The sequence below is a fragment of the Furipterus horrens genome, unplaced genomic scaffold (genome assembly GCF_987537825.1).
Source record: "Furipterus horrens unplaced genomic scaffold, mFurHor1.1.pri manual_scaffold_4, whole genome shotgun sequence".
NCBI lineage: Eukaryota > Metazoa > Chordata > Mammalia > Chiroptera > Furipteridae > Furipterus > Furipterus horrens.
In genome coordinates this window covers 135,700,850-135,722,446 of record NW_028327174.1, presented here as the reverse complement: position 1 = coordinate 135,722,446, position 21,597 = coordinate 135,700,850, and the positions used below count along the sequence as shown (strand labels likewise).

General features: G+C 44.6%; 2 protein-coding genes across 2 annotated transcripts in view; one reads left to right on the top strand and one right to left on the bottom strand.

Annotated features, from left to right (window-relative positions):
• Positions 1–8,608: 8,608 nt before the first annotated feature.
• Positions 8,609–14,166, bottom strand: LOC150012907 (protein SPATA31F1-like). Its single transcript, XM_090275191.1, has 3 exons — positions 14,067–14,166; positions 13,532–13,592; positions 8,609–12,721 (listed from the first exon to the last, which is right to left on the bottom strand). Exons 1-3 carry the CDS (start codon positions 14,164–14,166, stop codon positions 8,950–8,952), a joined length of 3,933 nt encoding a protein of 1,310 aa, XP_090131317.1. The 3' UTR covers positions 8,609–8,949.
• A 5,189-nt stretch (positions 14,167–19,355) lies between these two features.
• The window catches only part of FOCAD (focadhesin), a 336,121-nt gene continuing 333,879 nt past the window's right edge, over positions 19,356–21,597 (top strand). Inside the window, exon 1 of the mRNA XM_090274062.1 lies at positions 19,356–19,406. The gene's annotated coding sequence lies outside the window, so the exon portion shown is untranslated. The remainder of the gene's footprint in view (positions 19,407–21,597) is intronic.

Below are 21,597 nucleotides of genomic sequence, written 5' to 3'. Positions count from 1 at the left end.
GCAAGCAGTTGAGTCAGTTCTAGGCTCTAGGATTAAAAGCCTAAGTCCCCCAGGCCTATCCCAAATCAAAATCTAGGGTAGATGTCAAAAGTGAAAAAATCACAGACTCACCATCATTCTTATTTTTTAAAATATTTTTTATTTTTATTTAAAAATTTTTTAATTACAGTTGACATTAAATATTATTTTATATTAGTTTCAGGTGTATGTCCCAGTGGTTAGACATTCATGTAATTTACAAAGTGATTCCCTCAATAAGTCTAATAACATACCTGGCTCCACACACAGTTATTAATATGTGTAAAACAGGGGACTTCTGGCCAAGATGGAGGCTTAGACAGACATGCTGCATCTCCCTCCACAACTAAGAAGGAATGAAACTGCCTCAAAACTAGAGACAACCAGAAGTTCTAGAAAATTGAGCTACATGGAAGTCCAACAAACAAAAATATAAAGAATATAAATACTAATCCAGAAAGGTAAGAAGGGTGGAGCCAGGATAGAGAGGACACAGTGTAGTGGTGGCAGCAATGGCAGCAGTGGCAGGCCTCTGGAAAGTGCAGTTACATGTTTTAAAAAGTCAGGAGGGACACCTGGGGAGTGCTCCCAGCACCAGACCAGACTGCACAGCTCACGGTCTAAGCGCCAAGTAAAATAAATCCTCATTGCTTCTGACTGTGCAAACCAGTGGGGGTTGGGGCGGAGGAAAAAAATGCTGGTCTCTCAGCAGAGTCTGCTTGTTTAAAGGGCCCCCATAGTCCTAGAACATCTGCAAACGCACCTACTCTGGGAACGACAACCAGAGCAACTGCTAGAGAGGCACCAGGCCCATACAAAAGTGGGAAAAGTGCCTGGAAATGGGGCAAGTGCTGAGCAAGTGGCATTGTTCCCCCTCAGACCCCTCCCACACACACAGCACCACAACGTGGTGAACAGGTCGCTTGTACTGATGAACACCTAAGGCTCCACCCCTTACAACATAACAGGAGTGACAGCTCTACCTAAGACACAGAGACAAACAAACACAGGAGCCTGTCAAGATGAGACAGAGAGGTATGGCCCAAGAGAGGGAACGGATCACGGTTCCAGTGGGAGAACTAAGCAACAAGGAGATAGCCAACCTAACAGATGAGAAGATAGCCAACCTAACAGATGCAGAATTCGAAACACTGGTGATAAAGGTGCTCACAGGCTTGACAGATATGCTTAAGTATGGCAAATGCATAAGGGAATAAGTGAATGCTATGCTAAATGAAATAAAGAAAAATCTGCATAAAACCAATGGTGAAGGGAAGGAAGACAGGGTTCAAATCAATGATTTGGAACATAAGGAAGAAATAAACAGTCAACCAGTACAGAATGAGGAAACAAGAATTGAAAAAAATGAGGAGAGGCTTAGGAACCTCTGAGAAAACTTTAAATGTGCCAACATCCAAACCACAGGGGTGCCAGGAAGAGAAGAGGAAGAGCAAGAAATCGAAAACTTATGTGAAAAAATACTGAAGAACAACTTTCTTAATTTGGTAAAGGAAATAGACATACAAGTCTAGGAAGCACAGAGAGTCCTAAAGAAGCTAGACCCAAGGAGGACCACACCAAGACACATCATAATCAAAATACCAAAGGTTCAAGATAAAGAGAGACTCTTAAATGCAGCAAGAGAAAAGCAGAGAGTTACCTACAAAGGAGTGCCTATAAAACTCTCAGCTAATTTCTCAAGACACTTTGCAGGCAAGAAGGGACTGGCAAGAAGTATTCAAAGTGATGAAAAGCAAGGACCTACAACCAAGATTACTCTACCCAGCAAAGCTATCATTTAGAATGGAAGGGAAGATGAAGTGCTTCCCAGACAAGGAAAAGCTAAAGAAGTTCATCATCACCAAGCCATTATTATATGAAATGTTAAAGGGACTTACTTAAGAAAAAAAAAAGGTTAAAATTATGAACCTTAAAATGACAACAAACTCACAACTGTCAACAACTGAATCTAAAAAATAAAAACAAAACCAAACTAAACAAACAAGAATAGGAGCAGAATCATAGGTATGGGGGTGATTTGGAGGGTTATCAGCTGGGAGTGGGGATGGGGTCAAATGGGGAAATGGTGTAGGGACTAAGAAGCATAATTGGTTGGTACAAAATAGACAGGGGAAGTTAAGAATAATATAGGAAAGAGTGGGGCCAAAGAACTTATATGCATGACCCATGGACATGAACTAAGGGGGTTGGGATTGCTGGAGGTAAGGGGGGTACTGGGTAGAGGGGAGAAAAGGGAAAAAAATTGGGACTACTGTAACAGCATAATAAAATATACTTAAAAATATATGTAATACAATATGCTGCAATGAACAAAGGGGTGCATATATCTTTTCAAATTAGTGTTTAGGATTTCTTCAGATAAATACCCAAAAGTGGAATTGCTGGGTGATAAGGTAGTTCTCTTCTTAATTTTTTGAGAAACCTCCATAGTGTTTTCCATAGTGGCTGCACCAATTTTCAATCCCACCAACAATGCATGTCGGTTTCTTTACCTCCAGATTCTTGCCAACACTTGTTTTCACCATCATTCCTTAAATGGGTATTTGCCCAAACACTCTTAAAATCACCCTGTCTATAAACATGAGAGTGCATTCACTTATTGAGAGCCAGGGTGCCTACATTCAAATTTTGGCTTTATCACTAGCTAGATGCATATTCTTGGTCAAGATGCTTCACCCTCTATGCCTATTGTATCTTATTTATAAAATGTGGATAATTATTATACCTAACTCATAAAGTTATTCTATAGATTAAATGATTTGATTTACTTAGAACAGTACTGTTCAAATGATCGAGTGTTCAATTATAATTTTGACTAATATATCTCATGAAATAGGGGAATAAAAGAAGAATTTTTTAAAAATAATTTTAAAGGTCCTAAAAGAAGTGCGAGTGCTTTTGGAATTATTAAGACCAAGGGGAATCTCATCAAAGTCCGTAAGATTAAGAAGTCAATTATAAACCTTATAAAACTACTTTCTCTCAAAGGATTAGGTTCAAAATTAATTTAGATCAATTCTTACAGATTGAATGCATAATAGGTTATTGAGAGAATTGAAGATGATCTATAATACATAATTACTTTTCCCAAGCGGAGTATAGGGATCCAAATCCTTCCTAGAAATGAGAAGTAGAACTTCTTGTCAGCACATTTAAATGACTTTGGAAACTTAGGAAAATACCAATGCTAAAGCCTCACATCAGAGCTATTAAATCAGAATCTCTAGAGATGGGGCCCAGGCTCTGGTATTTTTTGTAAAGCTCTCCAAATGCTTGTAAAGTGCACCAGGGTTTAGAAACTGCTGGGTTAGTTAGGTCCTTTAGATAAATTTGTTTTAACGTTTTCATTTTGTATATAATTTCCACTTCTGTTGTCCACAAGCAGAATTCCATTCCTTTAAAACCTCTTCTTACTTTTTTCTGATGTCTTTTTAGCTTCTGTTCCACGGTGCCACGTCTTACAGGTTTCCTATGAAAATGTGTGTTCACACATGAGTGAACACTCAATAAGTATTAGACAAAAATAATAACAAAGCTGTAAAAATTATGAGTGCCAGCTCTCTCCAGATTAAATCAGCAGAAATATCTGGACTAGAACCACCTCTATGAGTATCCAACAGGTGGATATACTAGTTGTTGATGAAAGAATGTCCAAACCTATAGAAAGTGTTATAAAAGTTTGTTGAGCCAAAGTTTTGAGGACATGCCCAGAAGCAAAATCTCAACAGATTGAGAAAAATGTACAAAGAATAGCGGTTTTGCAGCTTATTTAATACATTTAGAATTAAAGGAGAAAGCATAAGAAATGTTATATGAAATCTATTGGTGGTAGATTAAGGAAGCTGGAGGAAGCACAGGGAGTTAATCTCTAGAATTGGCTTTTAAGAAAGATGGAAAAATACATGCCTTCTTTACATTGGTGGGTACAGGATAGTCAACATTTAACATTTATAGTACAAAGAGGTGGTATGTGGGCAACAAAACAACAATGGCCTCCTGCTCTGTTGGTCTTGTGTTCCGCTGCCAGTTGTGCTTTCAAGGGGTCTGGTAAATAAAATTACTCTGACGTTTCAAAGGCATGTTATCCTCAATGCTTCAGCAGAATAGACAGGGCTCAGTTAAGGTAAAGATTAATCTTTGCTATGGAAGCTATAGTCCTTGAACTTTGACTACTCACCATGACCTGCCCAGTTAGGAATATATGATAAGACAATGCTATGCAGTTACTGTTGGTCACTGGGCTTGTCAGAGCTGCCAAATCACCCCTGAGCTTGTTCAGTCTACTCTGTCACCCCTTTTCATTCACACAGTTAGCTTTAGGAGTTGCATGCAGTGGTGGTGTGTTGGACAAGCGAAGTAGATAACAAGCAACAACTACAAGGGGAAGAATCACTTCTCAAGTTTGTTGCCTGCATTAAATTTTCTGAATCCTTTATTTCCCTTGCCCTAGAACATATATTGGCAAATATATTGCTATGTGGGATATCTGAAATTTTCCTGCCTATATTTTTCTCTAGTACTTTTATGATGTCATGACTTATATTTAAGTCTCTTATCCATTTTGAGTTTATTATTCTGTATGGTGTAAGTTGGTGGTCCAGTTTCATTTTTTTTTTTTTTTTTTTGCATGTACCAGTTCAGTTCTCCCAAAATCATATATTGAAGAGGCTATTTTTGCTCCACTGTACTGTGCAGCTGTAACTAAGGAGCCTCTAAATTCCTGGAGCACAAATGAACCTTACCTTCCTAAATATGTGATATTTGTATGCCCAGTGCAGTTGCAGATACTAGTCAGTGTGTAGCTACCTAGGGTTAGGGTTAGGGTTAGGGTTAGGGTTCTGCTTAGATTAGCACTGACGCAGTGGTTACAGTTGGGGGTGGTGAGCCTAGGGCCATGTAAAGATTATTGGGGTAACACCCACCAGCATCACCTTGACAAAGTGTGTCTATCTGGTTTACTCTTTCCTTAGAGTCTGTGTCTGCTGTGTCAGAGGGGCTGCAGGATCAGGACTTTGTTGTAAACTAGGGATACTCATGGTGAAGAGGATGGATGTGTAGGTGAAGAATGGAACGGCTGCAGAGGACAATGACTTACTTGCAGACCTTGACGTTCTTTTAAAAGCACACAGCCAAGTTGTTGAGACCAGGGGTATGCATGTGAATCCAGACTATCCTTATTAAAGGGCAAGCAGTGGGGCAGAAATGACAAACTAGAGTTTAGAGAAAGGATAGTCCTGGTCTGAGGTGGCCAAGGAGGATTTATGGAGGAGAGCGGCTCTGAAGGATGGACTTGGACTGCGTTTGTGTTTGAGGGTCTGCAGGGTGGGCTTTGTCTGTCTGCATATGTGCAAGGCTGTGTGTGTCTGCGTGTGTGCTTGTGCCCGCTTGAGCATATGTAACTCAGGGTGTTCATGAGTCTATGTAGGTGTGTTTCCTGGACACGCCTCTTGCGACTCTAAACTAGTTTCCATGTGGTATTGTTGAACTTGCGTCTTTCTGTGTATGTATCTGTGTGGCTGGGTGTCTGTGTCCATGTGTCTTTGTGTGTGAGGTTCTGCCTGGCCTTTCATTTCCCCTACCCCATGCCCCTGATGCACCTCAGCAGCGAGTGCTATTTACACAAGGAATCTTTTCCCGTCTGGATCCCCACGGGTCTAGCTGCCTCTCCAGGGCCTTGCCCCTGTGGAAAGCCCCCAATATGCACCTTGCCTGGCTATGGACCCAGAGAAGTTATAGTGCAGGAGAGGGACAGGGCAGAAAATGGGGCCAGCTGGCAACCCCCACCCCTCCTTCTGGAAACAGAGATCTGTCTCCGGCCCCTTGCCAGGCACACTATTTCTTCTGCATGCTCTTATCCAGATGAAACATGCAGGGTCCTGGCCTCACTGTCTCTGTGGGTGAGAATGAACAATCCTCTGCAAGCCCAGGCAGTCAACAGCAGCCAAGGTTCAACTACAAGATCCCCAGCATCTTTTGTGCCTGTACTGTACTCATTTCTCATATTCCCAACTGAACTCAAAGTTGTCCCCCTTTCTTTCTGCTCCCTGGGGTGGGCATAGGAGCCATTCTTGTCATTTAGTCTCTGATAGTCCCAGCCTATGCCATGGGCCCCTGAACCCAGCTGGAGCACTAGGCTTCCTGCTCACATTGTGCAGGAAGCGGTATCTCCAAAGGGTTTACTCCTGTGCTCATCTTGTGTGTGCTGCCTTTCCTGTGTGGGCTGCGGTGAGCAGGTACACAAGTGAATCAGATGTGGTCTCTATCCTCTAGGACTCCGAGTTTAACAGAAGAGGTAATTTAGTGGAGAAGCCACTGTCCTCCACTGCAGGTGGTCAGTTGCCTGAAATTCCCTCCGTAGAATTCTGTAGATTCCTGTGCAGAGATTAAGGGAAGGGCTTCAGGAGGAGAGGGCCATTCACCATGATGGTACTCAGAGGGCCAGAGGTGAACTTACGCTTCCAAGTGAGCAGAGATATATTCCCAGCACCTGCCACACATTCTGCAGTAGTAAATTCTTGAGTTTGTGCTCTCCATGAGGCTTTTAATTCAGATTTCACCCCTCTTGAACCCAGGGGTTGTGCCAGGGTTATGGGATGGGATGAGCAAGCTTCATCACTCAACAGCATCCTACATGAAATCATAGGCTTTGACCCTATCTTTTCTCAGCTTTTCACTTTGCTAAGAATTGAGAATCCTGAAAGTCTCAGTTTCAGCTCATCTCTTTGTTCCCTAACGCTTTGTTATTGGGCTTTGGTCAGCACTATGAACTCATGCTGCTCCAGGGCAGGTAGGAGCCTGTGGGGGACCATGGGAAAGAGCCTACTTCCCATAAGCTAAGATGTGTGCACATTAACCTTGCCTTCCCACCTGATGTTGCTGTGACCTTTTTGGATCATTTCCTTCATTCTGGGCCTCCCTATAATCTCCCTTGTTCTGCAACTCTCTGCCCAACTCCCACCAGGCAAGGAGGATGTGCCTGTCACAAGACCTCCAATGATCTTTGGGGATGATTTAGGAAATCACATGGAGGGTGTTGGCTCAGGAGGCCTGGGCCCTAGGCCTCCTCATCCCTTAGGCACAGTATAACCATTCAGAGGGGGACACGTTCTTGTTTCTTCTCTGGCTTTTCTATATCCTACTAGCAGTGAACACATTGTTCTAAGTGCTGGGGTCCTATCAAGAGGAAGGGAGCTCTGGATTTCCTTAGGAATCAGTAAAGAGGGGCAGCCACAGTTTCCCCTACCACATTATAAGGAAGTGATAGCACGTCTTATGCTTCCTCCCATTCTTGGCTCCTCAGTGGTGGGTCAGAAGGTGGGAACGCAGAGGTGTCCAAAACAGAAGTTCACCTCATACTCTCAGGGTAGCTTCTTTGTATGTTTCCCAGTTCTCTGGTCCCACCCCCATGTACCCCTGGTCTCTGGCTAAACACCAAGATGCCACACCTGTTCTCTTTCTCTGTTTCAAGCCCCATATCCTTCCTCATGCTCTGTGCATCTAGACTCAGCTTTCTCTGCCATTTCTCCCACTGTGTTTCAAGAGCACCCACTTTACACATATGGTCACCAAACTTAACCACTTCCCCACCCTCCAGGCTCACAGACTGCTACCAAATTCTTATGCCCTAAAAACAAAACAGGAGACTTCTGGTCAAGATGGCAGCACAGGTAAACACAGCTTGCCTCCTCGTACAATCACATCAAAATTACAACTGAATTATAAAACAACCATCACCCAGAACCAGCAGAAATCAAACTGAATGGAAGTCTGACAACTACAGAATTACAGAAACCACATACATTCAGACAGGTCAGAGGGACGGAGACACAGAATGGGCTCGTCCCACATCCATGTGTGGTGGTGATAACCATTCAGGAGGGATATCTCAGGGGAGAGGAATCCCAGGATTTACTGATGAATTGGATGTGATTTTTATGAAAAAACATCAAGGATGACACCAATATTTTCCTAAAGACATGGAAAGATGGTAAAGGTCAGACGTGAATTCCATCTTGGCTTCCCATGGTATCATTGGGCCCTGAGGTGCAATGTGGGCATGAGGATAGTGCTGACAAGAAGGAGTGGCCGGGAATCAACAGGCAAAATTCAAAGTTGCCTTTAATTGAAATGGTGGATACTATGATTGGAGCATGTTTTGCATGTGTGATTAGGTGATGGTGATGGGTGGAGAATCAGGAGTTCCATTTTTTATTTTGAGATGAATATTGGACATCCAAGTATCTATGTTGGTTAGACAATTTGGGCATGAGACACTGGCTATCCCACGAGATCACAAGCTTTGTTGTGCAAGTCCTGTGTCATGTTCATTGTTGTGTTTGCTACAGTACTTTGCATATAGTAAATACTTAAATATTTTAATTGTTGAACATAAGATGCTTACCAAGGTCATTTTTATTGTGATCCTTCTGGAGTCCTTATCAGCAGAGGATACCCCATTTCATAGTGCTTATCATATTAACGTAACGATTCTCTGCTTCCCCAGGCCAGACTTTGGATTCAAATACTATTAAAGTCTTACTATGTGCTAGTCATTATCCTAAGCCCTGGGTATATGAGATACTATTGCAATTATTCAGGCAAGAACGAATGAGAAACTGAACAAAAGGAGAGGTAGTGAAAATAGAGGAGAAGGTGGGGCTGGGAGGAGTTGGTGTGGAATGCTGACTGTGCTTGAGTGTGGGTTAAAGCTCCTTCCCTGGACAGGAAGGACATTTTAGCCTCCCTCCTGCCTTCCCTTAACACACCAGAGCGGAGAGAAGGAGCAGACCGACAAGCCTTTGCTTAGAGATTTAGACTGTATTTTGGGTGGCCCCTGCCCCACCTGCACATAATCAAAGTGACAGGAGCAGTCCATTTCAAGGGATGCACATGCTGGGGAGCCTACATCTTTTAATTGTGCTGGGTGTTCCTGAGCGGGCCAGCATTTCCCTGACGGGAGAATTGAGAGTTGGGTGGGTTCCCAGACTGGGTAGCACAAGCCACTCGAGGACAGTGCCGAGGGCAGTGGCGGGGGTGGCGCAAGCCTGAGGCAGAGTCGAGTTTATTGGAGCAGGAGAGGTGACGGAGCTTGCTGTCTGGGGAATGGGAGACATCCAAGAATAGGCCCACCTGCTTCTCAGTAGGGGGAGGTTGGGCCATGGGGTCCCCTCTTGTCTTCTTCTCTGTCTTTGTTCTCTCTATGGGACTTCTGGTTGGAGCTAGCCTCTTTTCTACATTTTCTTTTCTGGTGTTGGCCATTTTCTCAGCTGTTGAAAACGTGGGTTCCCTTTGCCCTTTGCCTTTTGCCTGAAGGTTTATATATTGCAGAAAGCATTTCATCTTATTTCTCCAGCCCGATTCTGGAAAGCTGGGCCTGTTGTGACAATGGGCTGGCATCTCCTGCCTCTGCAAAGTTTGGTGCTGTAATGGCTTACGCTGAATAAGAGGGCCCAGGGAAGCATGGCTCCGTGACACCTGGATCCCCACACGCTGGACACTCTCAGGAATCCTTGCTGGTCTGAGGCTGACATTGAGCCTGGTTTGACTGTCTTGCAGGTCATTCTTTAGATTCCCCCCCGTAGGGGCTCCTGGGTGTGGCTCTGGGGGTTTAAGCTGAGCATGGTGCTGGGACCTGTGTGGACAGGGAGCATCAAGGTGAAAGCCATGTTTCTGTCGCCAGGGGCTTTGGGGAGTCCTGTTCAGAAGCGTCCCTTCTGGCCTCTGGGCTTCAGCAGGGTGGCTTTTTTCTCTTGCTGGGGAGAGCACAAACCCTGCATCTCCTTCTCCTTGGTCTCCTGCCAACTTTGGTTTCCCTGAATTCTTTTCCTTTTTAGCCAGCATGGAGACTTGGGTTGAATATTTGCTCTTGCCAGGGCTTTGGGACTCAGGGCTCCAGGGCTCCTCCAGGCTGGGCCTGTTCACACTGGCCTCCAATTGAACACAAAACACCTCGCCCTCTGTCACATCCCCACTGGGTTGTGACATCTCGGAGGACCCGTGGACAGAGCCAAAGGGTGCTGCTCTGGGACTAGGTTGCTTCTGGTTTTGCCGCACCTCCTTTAACTCAAGGCCCAGCTGTTCTTTAAGGCAGAGCCATTTTGGATCTGGGGCATGGGGAGTGTTTGGTGGGATGGGGAGTTTCTGGAGCAGTGATTTTCCTTGGTTGTTTAGACTCCCAAGAGGCGCCTGTCGGGGGGTGTTCGCTGAGCATCCAGTTTGTTCCCTGGACTCCCGGGCCTTTGTGTGAATTCCCCATTGTATCTCTAGGATTTTCTTTCTCAGATGGAAATTTAGTTTGGCCAAGAGGGATTCCTTGAGTAGACAGGGCCTAGCAGACTCTGTCTGGCTTTCTCGAGGCTCCATCTCAATCATTCCTTCCACTGGCACTTCAGGTTGAAAATCATCTGCAGTGTCTGCACAGGTCTCATTGGCACCTTGAAAGCATGGCCCAGGCCTTAGACACTGCTCTTCGGGTAAGGTCATCTGAGTCGGAGGTTCTGTTAAGATTTTGACAGGTTCAGGTACCACCTCTACGGTTGTAGTTCGAGTAGGTTTTGCTGAGGTCATGGCCTTGGAGGGAGCCACAGGATAATCAGGAGGCAGCCCTGACCAGGAGGCCAGATACTTCTGCCGTAAAGTTGTCTTCAGGCTCTCCATGACTTCCTTGGTCAGGGCTTCGGCTGGCTGAGGATGTTCAGTGACAGCTTCTAGGGAGGTCTGTTGCTGCTGATCAAGGGACGCTGGCATCTGGGGCATAACTTTCTGCTGTTGGTCAGGGTCTGTTGCTGCCTGTACCTCCAGTGGTTTGCTTTCTGGGATGCAGGTGAAGGCAGCCACTTCGAGGCCTCCAGGAATAATGCACTCACGAGACCTATACACACGGGCAGGGACCTTGCCCTCGTGAATCTGCCCACATTTGGAGTCGATGTGGCTCTGCAGTATTGCCTTGACTTGGTCAAATAAGTATGGTATGCAGACTGGGTCCTCAAATGGAGAGCAAGGGTCACCAGCACCAGTGGCTTCTAGGGCCGAGGGTTGGGGGACACTCACACTGGCTAGGGCTGTGCTGCTCCAGGATGGAGTCTGCTGGTGAGTGGGGGACAGGAGCAACTGGAAGGACTGCTGGACCTTTGGGGGCAGACCCCAGCGATGGTGACTCAGCTGCCTCTGGAGGTGGAATTTCAGCAGCTTCCGGGAGTCCACGGTTGGGTAGACAGAGTTGGGCTTTCCTGGAGTTTCTGGAGACTGGGCTGTGTCACAAGGCTTATACGGCGCAGGGGTCTGGGTGTGCTGAACTCCCTGGAAAACAGCTGGCAAACTCCACTGATGCTGCAGCTGCCTCTGAAGCATGTGCCACTCTAAGGCTTCACACTGGGCCAGAGTCAGGAATGGGACATTGACCTGAGCTGGTGGATGGTCACATGGCATGACACAATTTGGGGATGATGATGGGGGACAGGGTGGGTCTGACTCAGGTGGAGTCTTAGACAACAGAGGGAGAAAGGAGAGCTCCTTGAGGAAAAGGGGATCCTTCAAGGGGAGCTTGGACAGACTCCCATTTGTGGAGTGAACTTGAGAGCCCAAGGTGTCATCCAGGGACTCACTGTGCAGAGAAGGGAGGCCACAGAACAGCTGGCTGTATTTCTGCTGCAGATGGCCCACTGGGTCATTAACTTTTTTCTGAGGAAGTAGATAGAGGCCACTTAAGTCTTTAAGAGCTGCAGAGGGCAGAGCCAGAGCCACGTGGTTTGGGTTTTGGTGGTAGCGGTGTCTTTGTATTGGGTCTATAAGGGACCATTCAGAAACCCAGAATGCCTGGGTTGCCTGGCCAGCCATACATGAACCCCAGGTCTCGTAGGAAATTATGGCAAATTTCTCAGCAGAGAATCCAGAAGTATCATTTTGGATGAAAGAAGCTGGTTGGTTATTCACTGGTTGGTAAAACAGTGGCAGGTTTGGCATGAGCTGCCTCAGGGACTTCTCTACACGTCTGGGCAGCCCCCACCTCTGGAAATGCATCCATTTTTTAACATGTACCTCAAGGAGACTCAGGACTTCAGGACTGGGGAATGGCTGGTGGACAGGCAGGACAGTGACCATAGGCAAGGCTATAGGATGTGTCGGGGTAGTGCTATCTTGGTTCAGAGTCAGCAGCGAGACCCAGGGATGCAAGGGCTGCTGACCTTGGTTCCTGCACACAGGGCTGAGGTTTTGCTGTATCATCTCCTGTGGGTTTACTGGAATCCTAAGCCCCTCAAAGCATGAAGAAGACATAGTGTCTTGGAGCTGGGGCATATCTGACACTTGAAATTCTTGGACATTTTCAGCCCAGTAATGTTGCATACTAACTGTACCAGGTGATTGGGCAGCTGACCAGGTAACTGAGTGGTCTAAATATTCCTGATCCATTAATCGTGATGCTGAAGGGGTTGCAGATGGAAGTGAAAGTTCTTGAGAGCATGTGGAAGGATGCTCCAGACTACGCTCAAAGGACATGTCAGACTGGGACAAAATCTCTAGGCAAGAGGAGCCCTGTGATGGCCCCGGTGAACTGGGAGAGATCAGGGCGTTCTCACCCACCAGCAACTGCTCGATCTCCAGAGCCATTGCATTGCAGATTTGGCAGGAGGTGTCTGCACACAGTACTCGCCGCACACTTCCGTCGTGAGGAAGCCAGCTCTGGCTAGAAGAGAAAACATGACTACTGTTAATGATGGTCTCAGGCAACCCATAGCAGTACGGGGCCATGACTGACTGGGAGGTGGGTGAGTTGTCTGCTGTCCTACATTGTGAAGCTCAACCAGAAGATGGGAACAAATGATGGGGGAGCCAATGGTTAGCAGATAGGGAATCACCAGGGTCATCACCAGGTAGAACTTGCACTCAGTCTCATTTGGGTCTGTGAAGGCCACTGCATGGTATTTCATATTCCCCAGCTCTGTAGAATGAGGTTCTTGTTGGAACTCTGCTTCCTGGGGACTGTGAGGTGTATACAACATGTCTGAGGAGCCAGTCTCATTCTCTAGAGTTTTTAAGAACAGGATGAGACGACAAGAAACGGGGCTTCCTCGAGACAGAAGGCGAAGCAATGTCAGCAGTTTTTAGGGGTCTGCTCTAGATAGAGGGGAGCTCTAAGGAGAATATGACAATGATGCCTTACTTATGCACTTAGTCACCCATTCTCTTAGCCGGCTAAGTTGTCTTGTGGCTGAGTACAATCCCATGTAGGGTCTTTTATGAATTAAGCTCTCGTCAGATTCTGAATTCTAGAACCATTGTGAGCCTAGCCTAGAGAAGAACTGGGAGACTCCTCCCTCTTAGATGTCTGAACCCCCTTTTCCCTGGGAACCCTCTCAGCTGGTGCTGCAGCCTCCACTGTGTGTGACTCCCTCCCAGCCATTCTCCCTCTTCTCCTCATCCCTGTCCCAGGCCAAGCAGAGAAGTCATCACAGTCCAGGCTGGAGCTGGGACACTACAAAGAGCGAGTGATCACCTTTTCATGATAGACAGCAGCTCCCATGGCTTCTCAGCTTCTTTCCAGGAAGGTCTCCTAGCTGAGAAACCATGAGACAGTGTTATATGAAACGAGAGAGCATTCAGGCACATCCTGTAGGAAGCTAAAGGCCTTTGAATGAGAAGAGACTGAACATCCCAACAGTCCATGCTCTAAGGCACATCTGCGTACAGCTTAGCCAGTTACGATGTGCTGTCCTGGACCTAATCTCATTAGATCTCCACAGCCATGCTGTGCGTGAGGCTGGGTCTTCAGATGCCCATTTCATGGGTAAAAGACTGAGATCTGAAGTGGCTTTCACAGGGTTATATAAATACTAAATGGCACCATTAAGGACATCTGTCCTTCTTCCTTATTCTTCACTCCCTGGGGCCCAGGTGTTGAAGTTTGGAACAATCCCAGGCTCTGATTCTCCACCCAAGAAATTCTGCTAGGAGAATGTCAACTTGAGGGACCAAATCTACGGAACCTTGCTCATAGTGGAGGGGAGTGAGAGAAGACACTGGGACTTTACCTCTTAATGCTGCATCTCTAGCCTTTTGCCTGAGTTTTCGGTGACGCTTAAAGACAAAAAAGTTAAGAGTGTGAAGCTGGGACACCGTGTTCTTTTTCATGGTCATAATAAGACAAAACTAATATAAATTTCCAAATCCCTTTCTGTGTACGTCTCTGTTTAATACACTCATGTACATTTCCTTCCTCTACTCCATGCTTTTTACCCCAACGTCTTATTTTCTAGTTATTTCTCATTTACTTCAAGGCTCTCCTTATTCCTTACTTCCTGTCCCCTTTCCCAGGACTAGTTCTCTAGGGGGCTAACCACGACACAGGAGGAATAGTGGAATAGATTAAATGGTGATGGTAATTAGTTCTTACAGCCCTAGGACTTTTGCTTACTAAGTCTACCAACCAGAAGAAGCCCGCATATTGGGATGTCTTCTGAGATCCAGTGAGGTAGATTCCATTTCATCCAGGTCTCAACCCAAGGTAGAGACTTGAGAAAGGTAGGCTCTAAGAAAAGTACCATATTAGAATAACTGAATGTATGGTATAAAAATTGGGGAAGAATGTAGAAAGAGACTCTGAGATTTTAAAAGCTTTCTATCTGAGACTTAATTAGTTCAACAGTGGTGTTAATGTTTCCCTACAAGGCAGCAGCTTGTTTTAGGTTCGAGCCTTAATCCATGGTATCTCCTTTTCACTTGCCAGATAATTAGGAAAATAATGAAGAATGTGCCGTATATACGTAAGAAATATCCAACATTCCAAAGAACAAAAGTAAAGTTTAGCATGACCTAAACCTCATTAGTTTGAGGAGGCTAGCCATCCCTATATATAGGCGGTCAGGATCCTAGGGCCTAAAGACCTCACAGAGGATGGAACCAGGTCAGCCGACTGCATCACAAAGCCCTTCTGTTTCACATGGCAGGTGTAGTGTCAAAGACTTTTACCTGTTTTAGGGAAGCTTATGTGGTGATTCAGTTTGTAGATTACGGTGTCTGGTTTTCCGTAAAGATTGCAGAGCCAGAGACTAAAAGTGCCCGCTCACAGGCAGTGTCTGTGCTCCCCTTTGCCTTCACTCTCCACACCCTGCAACAGCCTGACGGCTTGGCTCTCTCCTTCATGACAAGGGTCTGGTCACCCATCCCCAGAAAACTGAGTGTCTAGGGACACAGGGCACCTTGAAAGCATGGCCCAGGCCTTAGACACTGCTGTTCAGATAAGATCACCCGAGTCAGAGGTTCTGTTAAGATAACCATACCTTTCTGAATTCCAAAAGGAAAAATCATGGAGGAAACTTAAATGCATATTACTAACTGAAAGAAGTCAGCCTGAAAAGACTACATACTGTATGATTCCAGCTACATTCTAGAAAAGATAAAAGCATGGAAACAATAAACAGATCAGTGGTTGTTAGGGGTTTTTTTTGGGTACCAATCAATAGACACAGCAAAGAGGATTGGAGGTACAAAGGAAACTCCACCAACTCCCCCGCTGGTACTAGAAATGTAACTGAGAAGCACTCACAAGCTTAGGGAAGGCAGGGTCTGGTTATTGCTCAGCAATGAAGAGTTTTGACATGACAGGCAATGGTGATTGGAAATCAGAGGTGCATAAAAGGGACCATAGCTGATGTGGCAGGAGAAGGCCACTGTAGTTGTACCTCTAAATTTATATATGTGGGGGAAGGGAAGCCTTCATTGTGGTGGGAAGAATTTTTAAACACTGCTTTTAATGAGGCAAGTGAGTTTGGCTCGCTTCTGGAGCACTATCTAGTTGTTGTAGTTGTTATTATTATTATTATCATCCTAGATCTGCCTCTACTCATGTGACAGCATTCTCCTTAGTCAGGAAGATGATTTTCTATAGAGATAAGTAACCAGTTCCAAATAAGGGTCACAACCTAATAGCTGCTTGTGGACCTACATTATCTTCTCTGCATGCATGCTGTTAACCTGAGGAATTTTTTTTTAAACCTGATTTTGATAACTTTTTGGCAGGACTTTTTTTCCACTCTAACCAGCTCCAGGAGCTATCACTTCTATACCTTGACTATTAATTAATTGATTAATTAATTTTTAAAATATTTTATTTTATTTATTTTTATTCATTTTTTATTGTTTTTCTATTACAGTTGTTCCATTTTCCCCCTCTTTGTTCTCCCCTGCTCCAGCCACCTCCCCCCTCTTCCACAGTCCATCCCCATTTAGTTGTCCATGTTCATGGGTCCTTTATACATGTTCCTTGACTAGACCCTTCCCCTGCTTTGCCCCCTTCTCCTCCCTCCCCCTCCCCCTCTGGTCACTGTCAGTCTGTTCCTTGTTTCCATGCCTTTGGTTCTATTTTGCTCATTTTTTGTGTGTGTTGTTCATTAGTTTCCTGTGTTAGGTGATGTCATATGGTATTTGTCTTTCATTGCCTGGCTTATTTCACTAAGCATAATTCTCTCTAGTTCCATCCATGCTGTCACAAATGGCAGGAGTTCTTTCTTTCTTTCTGCTGCATAGTATTCCATTGTGTAAATGTACCATAGTTTTTTGAGCCACTCATTCACTGATGGGCACTTAGGTTGTTTCTAGCACTTGGCTATTATAAATAATGCTGCTATGAACATAGGGGTGCCTAGGTTCTTTTGAATTGGTGTTTCAGGATTCTTAGAGTATATTCCTTAGAGTATAATGGTAGATCAAAAGGCAGTTCCATTTTTAGTTTTTTGAGGAAATTCCATACTGTTTTCCATAGTGGCTGCACTAGTCTGCATTCCCACCAACAGTGCACTAGGGTTCCCTTTTCTCCACATCCTCGCCAACACTTGTTGTTTGTTGATTGTTGATGATGGCCATTGTGACCAGTGTGAGGTGGTATCTCATTGTGGTTTTAATTTGCATCTCTCTGATGGCTAGTGATTTTGAGCATTCTTTCCTTTGCCTGTGGCCCTGTGTATGTCCTCCTTGGAGAAGTGTCTCTTCCGGTCTTTTGCCCATTTTTTAATTGGACTGTGTTGTCTTCCTGGTGTCGAGTTGTATGAGTTCTTCATATATTTTGGAGATCAAACCCTTTACTGAGGTATCATTGGCAAATGTTTTCCCATACGGTTGGTTCCCTTTTCATTTTGCTGCTATTTTCTTTAGCTGAGCAGAAGCTTTTTAGTTTGATGTAGTCCCATTTGTTATTGTTTTCTTTATTTCCCTTGCCCTAGTAGATAGATCAGTTAAAATATTGTTGTGTGGGATATCTGAAATTTTACTGCCTATGTTTTCCTCTAGGACTTTTATGGTATCACGGCTTACGTTTAAGCCTTTTATCTATCTTGAGTTTATTCTGGTGTATGGTGTAAGTTGGTGCTCTAGTTTCATTTTTTTTTTTTTTTTGCATGTACTTTTCCAGATCTCCCAACACCATTTGTTGAAGAGGCTATTTTTTACTCCATTTTATGCTCCTGCCCCCTTTGTAAATATTAGCTGACCATAGAGACATGGTTTTTTTTTCTGGGCTCTCTATTCTGTTCCCTTGATCTATGTGTCTGTTCTTGTGCCAGGTACCAGACTATTTTGATTACAGTGGGTTTGCAGTATACTTGATATGAGGTATTGTGATCTCTCCTACTTTGTTCTTTTTCAAGATTGCTGGGGCTATTTGTGGTCTGAAATATTTGTTCTAGATCTGTGAAATATGTTGTTGGTATTTTAATAGGAATTGCATTGAATCTATAGATTGCTTTGGATAGAGTGTACATTTTAATGGTGTTAATTCTTCCAATCCATGAACACAGTATTTGCTTCCATTTATTTGTAGCTCCCTTAATTTCTTCCTTCAGTGTTCTATAGTTTTACAAGTACAGGCCCTTTACCTTCTTGGTAAATTTATTCCTACGTACTTTATTTTTCTTGTTGTTACAGTAAATGGGATTTTCTCCCTAGTTACTCTTTCTGATATTCCATTGTTGGTGTACAAAAATGTCATCTCCAAAATATATAAAGAAGTCATATGACTCAACACCAGGAAGTGAAATAACCCAATTAATAAGTGGGCAAAGGACCTGACTAGACATTTCTCCAAGGATGACATACAGAGGGCCCTTACACATATGACAAAATGCTCAACATCACTAGCCATCAGAGAGATGCAAATTAAAACCACAATGAGACATCTCCTCACACCTGTTAGAGTGGCTATCATTAATAAATCAACAAACAGTAAGTGCTAGCGAGGATGTGGAGAAAAGGGAACCCTAGTGCAGTTGGTGGGAATGCAGACTGGTGCAGCCACTATGGAAAACAGTACGGAATTTCCTGAAAAAACTAAAAATGGAACCGCCTTTTGACCCAGTGATTCTGCTGCTGGGAATGTACCCTAGGAATCCCGAGACACCAACTCAAAAGAACTTATGCACTCCCATGTTCATAACAGCACAATATACAATAGCCAACTGTTGAAAGAAACAGCCTAAGTGCCTATCAGTAAATGAGTGGATCAAAAAACTGTGGCACACTTACACAACGGAATACTAGGCAGCAGAAAGAAAGAACTCCTACCTTTTGCAACATCTTGGATGGAACTGGAGAATATTATGCTAACTGAAATAAGACAGTTGGTAAAAGACAAATACCATATGATCTCACCTATAAGAGGAACCTAGTGAACAAAATAAACTAACAAACAAAATAGACCCAGAGGCATGGAAACGTGGAAAAGACCGACAGTAACCAAAGGGGAGAGGGCGGGGATAATGGTGGAAAGAAGGGGAAGGGACTGGTCAAAGAACATGTATGAATGACCCATTGACATGCACAACAGTGTGGGAATTGACTGTGGGAGCCAAGGTGGCATGGGCTGAGGAGGGCAAAGGGGAAAAAAAAAGTGGGACCACTGTAGTAGAGTAACAGTAAAAAATGATTAAAATGTTGTTTCTGAATTCTAATGCTATTGGTACTATTTTTTCCCTAGGAAACAAAATCTCCAAATCCCAAGAAGCCGCCAGAAGCTGCATAGGGGTACCTTTTAATTTGCTTTCTGTTGGGCTAATTCCCCACAGAGGTGCAGCCAAATAGCGGCACCTGCGCGCGCCTTCAGTGCGGCGCGCACCATCTTTCCTGTCCCGGGGCCTGCAGAGCCAGCTTCTAACTCCTCACGCAGCCTTCCGGGCTCCATGAGTGGCCTTGACATAGGGCGCGCGTGCGCGCGAGCTGGGGTGGGTGGTGGGGGGCGGGCCAAAGCTGGAGGAGGAGGGGCAGGCCTCTTCAGTCTGCAGCCCATTGGCCATCTCCATTAGCCCCCGCCCCCGGAAGTTTGAGACGGCGGGGCTGCCCTAGTCAGGCAGCCGGCGTGGGTCTGAATTTGTGGCAGAGGGGAGGTAAGCAGTGCGGAGTGGGGAGCTGTGGACTGTCGGCCCCTGTCCCCTGATCAGACGCTGCCGGTCGCACCCGCCTGTGGTCTGTCTCAGCTTGTGTGCAGGGCAGCAGAGCCCCTGTGGGTCTGGGGCTCAGTTGGGATGTGGGGCAGTGGAGCATGTGGCGGCGGGACCGTGTCGCGCCGTGGGGCGGTCGGGCAAGGGACAAGTCGTGCTGTTTGCCCTCCTCCTGCCTTTTGTGGGTTCTGACCTCCCTGGGGACTAGGCCTTTAGCGTTAGAGATATCCGATGGGGCCGGCTCTTGTGCGGCTGAGCTGGATCCTGATTTGGAAAGTGATCGCAGCAATCTTTGCATACTTACCTTCAACAGATTTTGTCGTCTCAGTCTCGCCTGACCGGTTCCCTAGTCCAGGGCAGTGCAGGGGAATCCGGCCATGTCGTCCTGGCCTGGGGTTACTGTCTCCTCGTTGCTAGTGGCTCACTCAGATCCTGTCCACCTTAATGCAAAGGCTTATGGGTGAGCAGGGCCTGTTTTCATATCTCCTGATTCTCGGGCCCTCACATGCGGGAATTTCCTGAAGAAATTGTATGTCTGTATGTATATAATAGCACATCTGTGTACGAATATGTTTTGAAATGTCTGCAACCACTATGCGGAGATTTGCAGAGACTTGCACTTATGTTGCACCATGAGTTTTAGTTTCCGATGTGGTATCCTGACCCCTTAGTTTAGTTCCTGAATTTGGAGCTTTTAAAATCAGTGAAGTCATGCTATTAGGTGTCATGCAATCCTTCATTCATCCATTCAACAGACTTTTTGATGGGTTCCTTGATGGTCAGGGTCTTATGTCACAAACTAAAAACAAGCATTTCTTGACTTTTCAGGTTTGTCTGCCAGTTTTATTGTCTAGATCTGAGATGTAATTTATTATTTATTTAAGTTTTATTGTATCATTTTTTCCATTAGCATATGCCCCCCTTAAACTCCCCCAGAATCACCACACTTGTTCATGTCTGTGAGTCCTTTTTCTTTTTTGCTTGATTGCCCCTGCCCAGAGCTGTCATTCTGCTCTCTATGAGTCTGTCTCTATTTTGCTTGTTAGTTCAGTTTGTTCATTAGATTACACATATGAGTGAAATCATATGGTAATTTTTCTGACTGGCTTATTTACTTATCATAATGGTCGTTAGGTCCATTCATGCTGTTGCAAAAGGTACATTCTTTCTTCTTTTTTTTTTTTATAACAGCTGAGTAGTATTCCATTGTGTAAATGTCCCATAGCTGTTTTATCCACTCATCTACTGATGGACACTTGGGCTGCTTCCATATCTTGGTGATTGTAAATAACGCTGCAAGACCATAGGGGTGTTTATATTCTTTCAAATTAGTGTTTCAGATTTCTTTGGTCAAATTCTCAGAAGTGGAATCGCTGGATGAAGAGGCAGTTCCATTTTTAATTTTTTGAGGTAACTCCATACTGCTTCCCACAGTGGCTTCACCAGTCTGCATTCCCACCAACAGTGCAAAGGGTTCCCCGAGATGAAATTTTTGTCGATGGTTTAGTTTTAGGTTCTAGATTTAGAGAACAGAAGCTTATGATCCTGTATGATAAGACAGCGCTTCTGAGACCTCTTGTTTTCCTTACTTTCACCTCTAGTAAGCCTCAGACGGTGATGGCCCAGAGTCCTAATCTTGCTTACTGTATCACTAAAGACTCTAGGTCTGAGACACTTGTCTATAAAGTGAGGGGATTGGTTTGAAATATTCTGTAAGTTTAAATGTTTAAGGATAGGATGAGCAAGTAACATATGTATTGTTGGAAAGTGACCATTTTAAAAACACAGGATGTATCTTATGGTTATGTTTTATTTGTTTTGAATCTGCCTACATTCAATATTTGACTAGCAAGCAAGTACATGTGTATCATTTTGATTCACATCCAATTCCTGCATACAAGCACTATGACTCATCTGAATTTTGAAATGTAATGGTCAGAAGCTTTTAAATGTTACATGTAATGCTATGGAATAAAAACAATTGGATGTGAATGCAATTTTCTTTCTTTTTTTTAAACAAATGCAATTCTCAAATCAATTTTATTTGCTTTGGTAGATAAATGGTATCTAAAACATCTGTCTTGGCTATTTGCTTACTTGGTTAATATTAGGTATTTACCATTACCTGGCTAATGTC

Coding starts and splice junctions, on each gene's coding strand:
- LOC150012907 (XM_090275191.1), bottom strand. CDS start 14,166: ATGAAAAAGAACACGGTGTCCCAGCTTCACACTCTTAACTTTTTTGTC. Junction 13,593..14,066: donor TAGAGATGCAGCATTAAGAG/GTAAAGTCCCAG, acceptor ATGGTTTCTCAG/CTAGGAGACCTTCCTGGAAA. Junction 12,722..13,531: donor CTGCTGTCTATCATGAAAAG/GTGATCACTCGC, acceptor TTTCTCTTCTAG/CCAGAGCTGGCTTCCTCACG.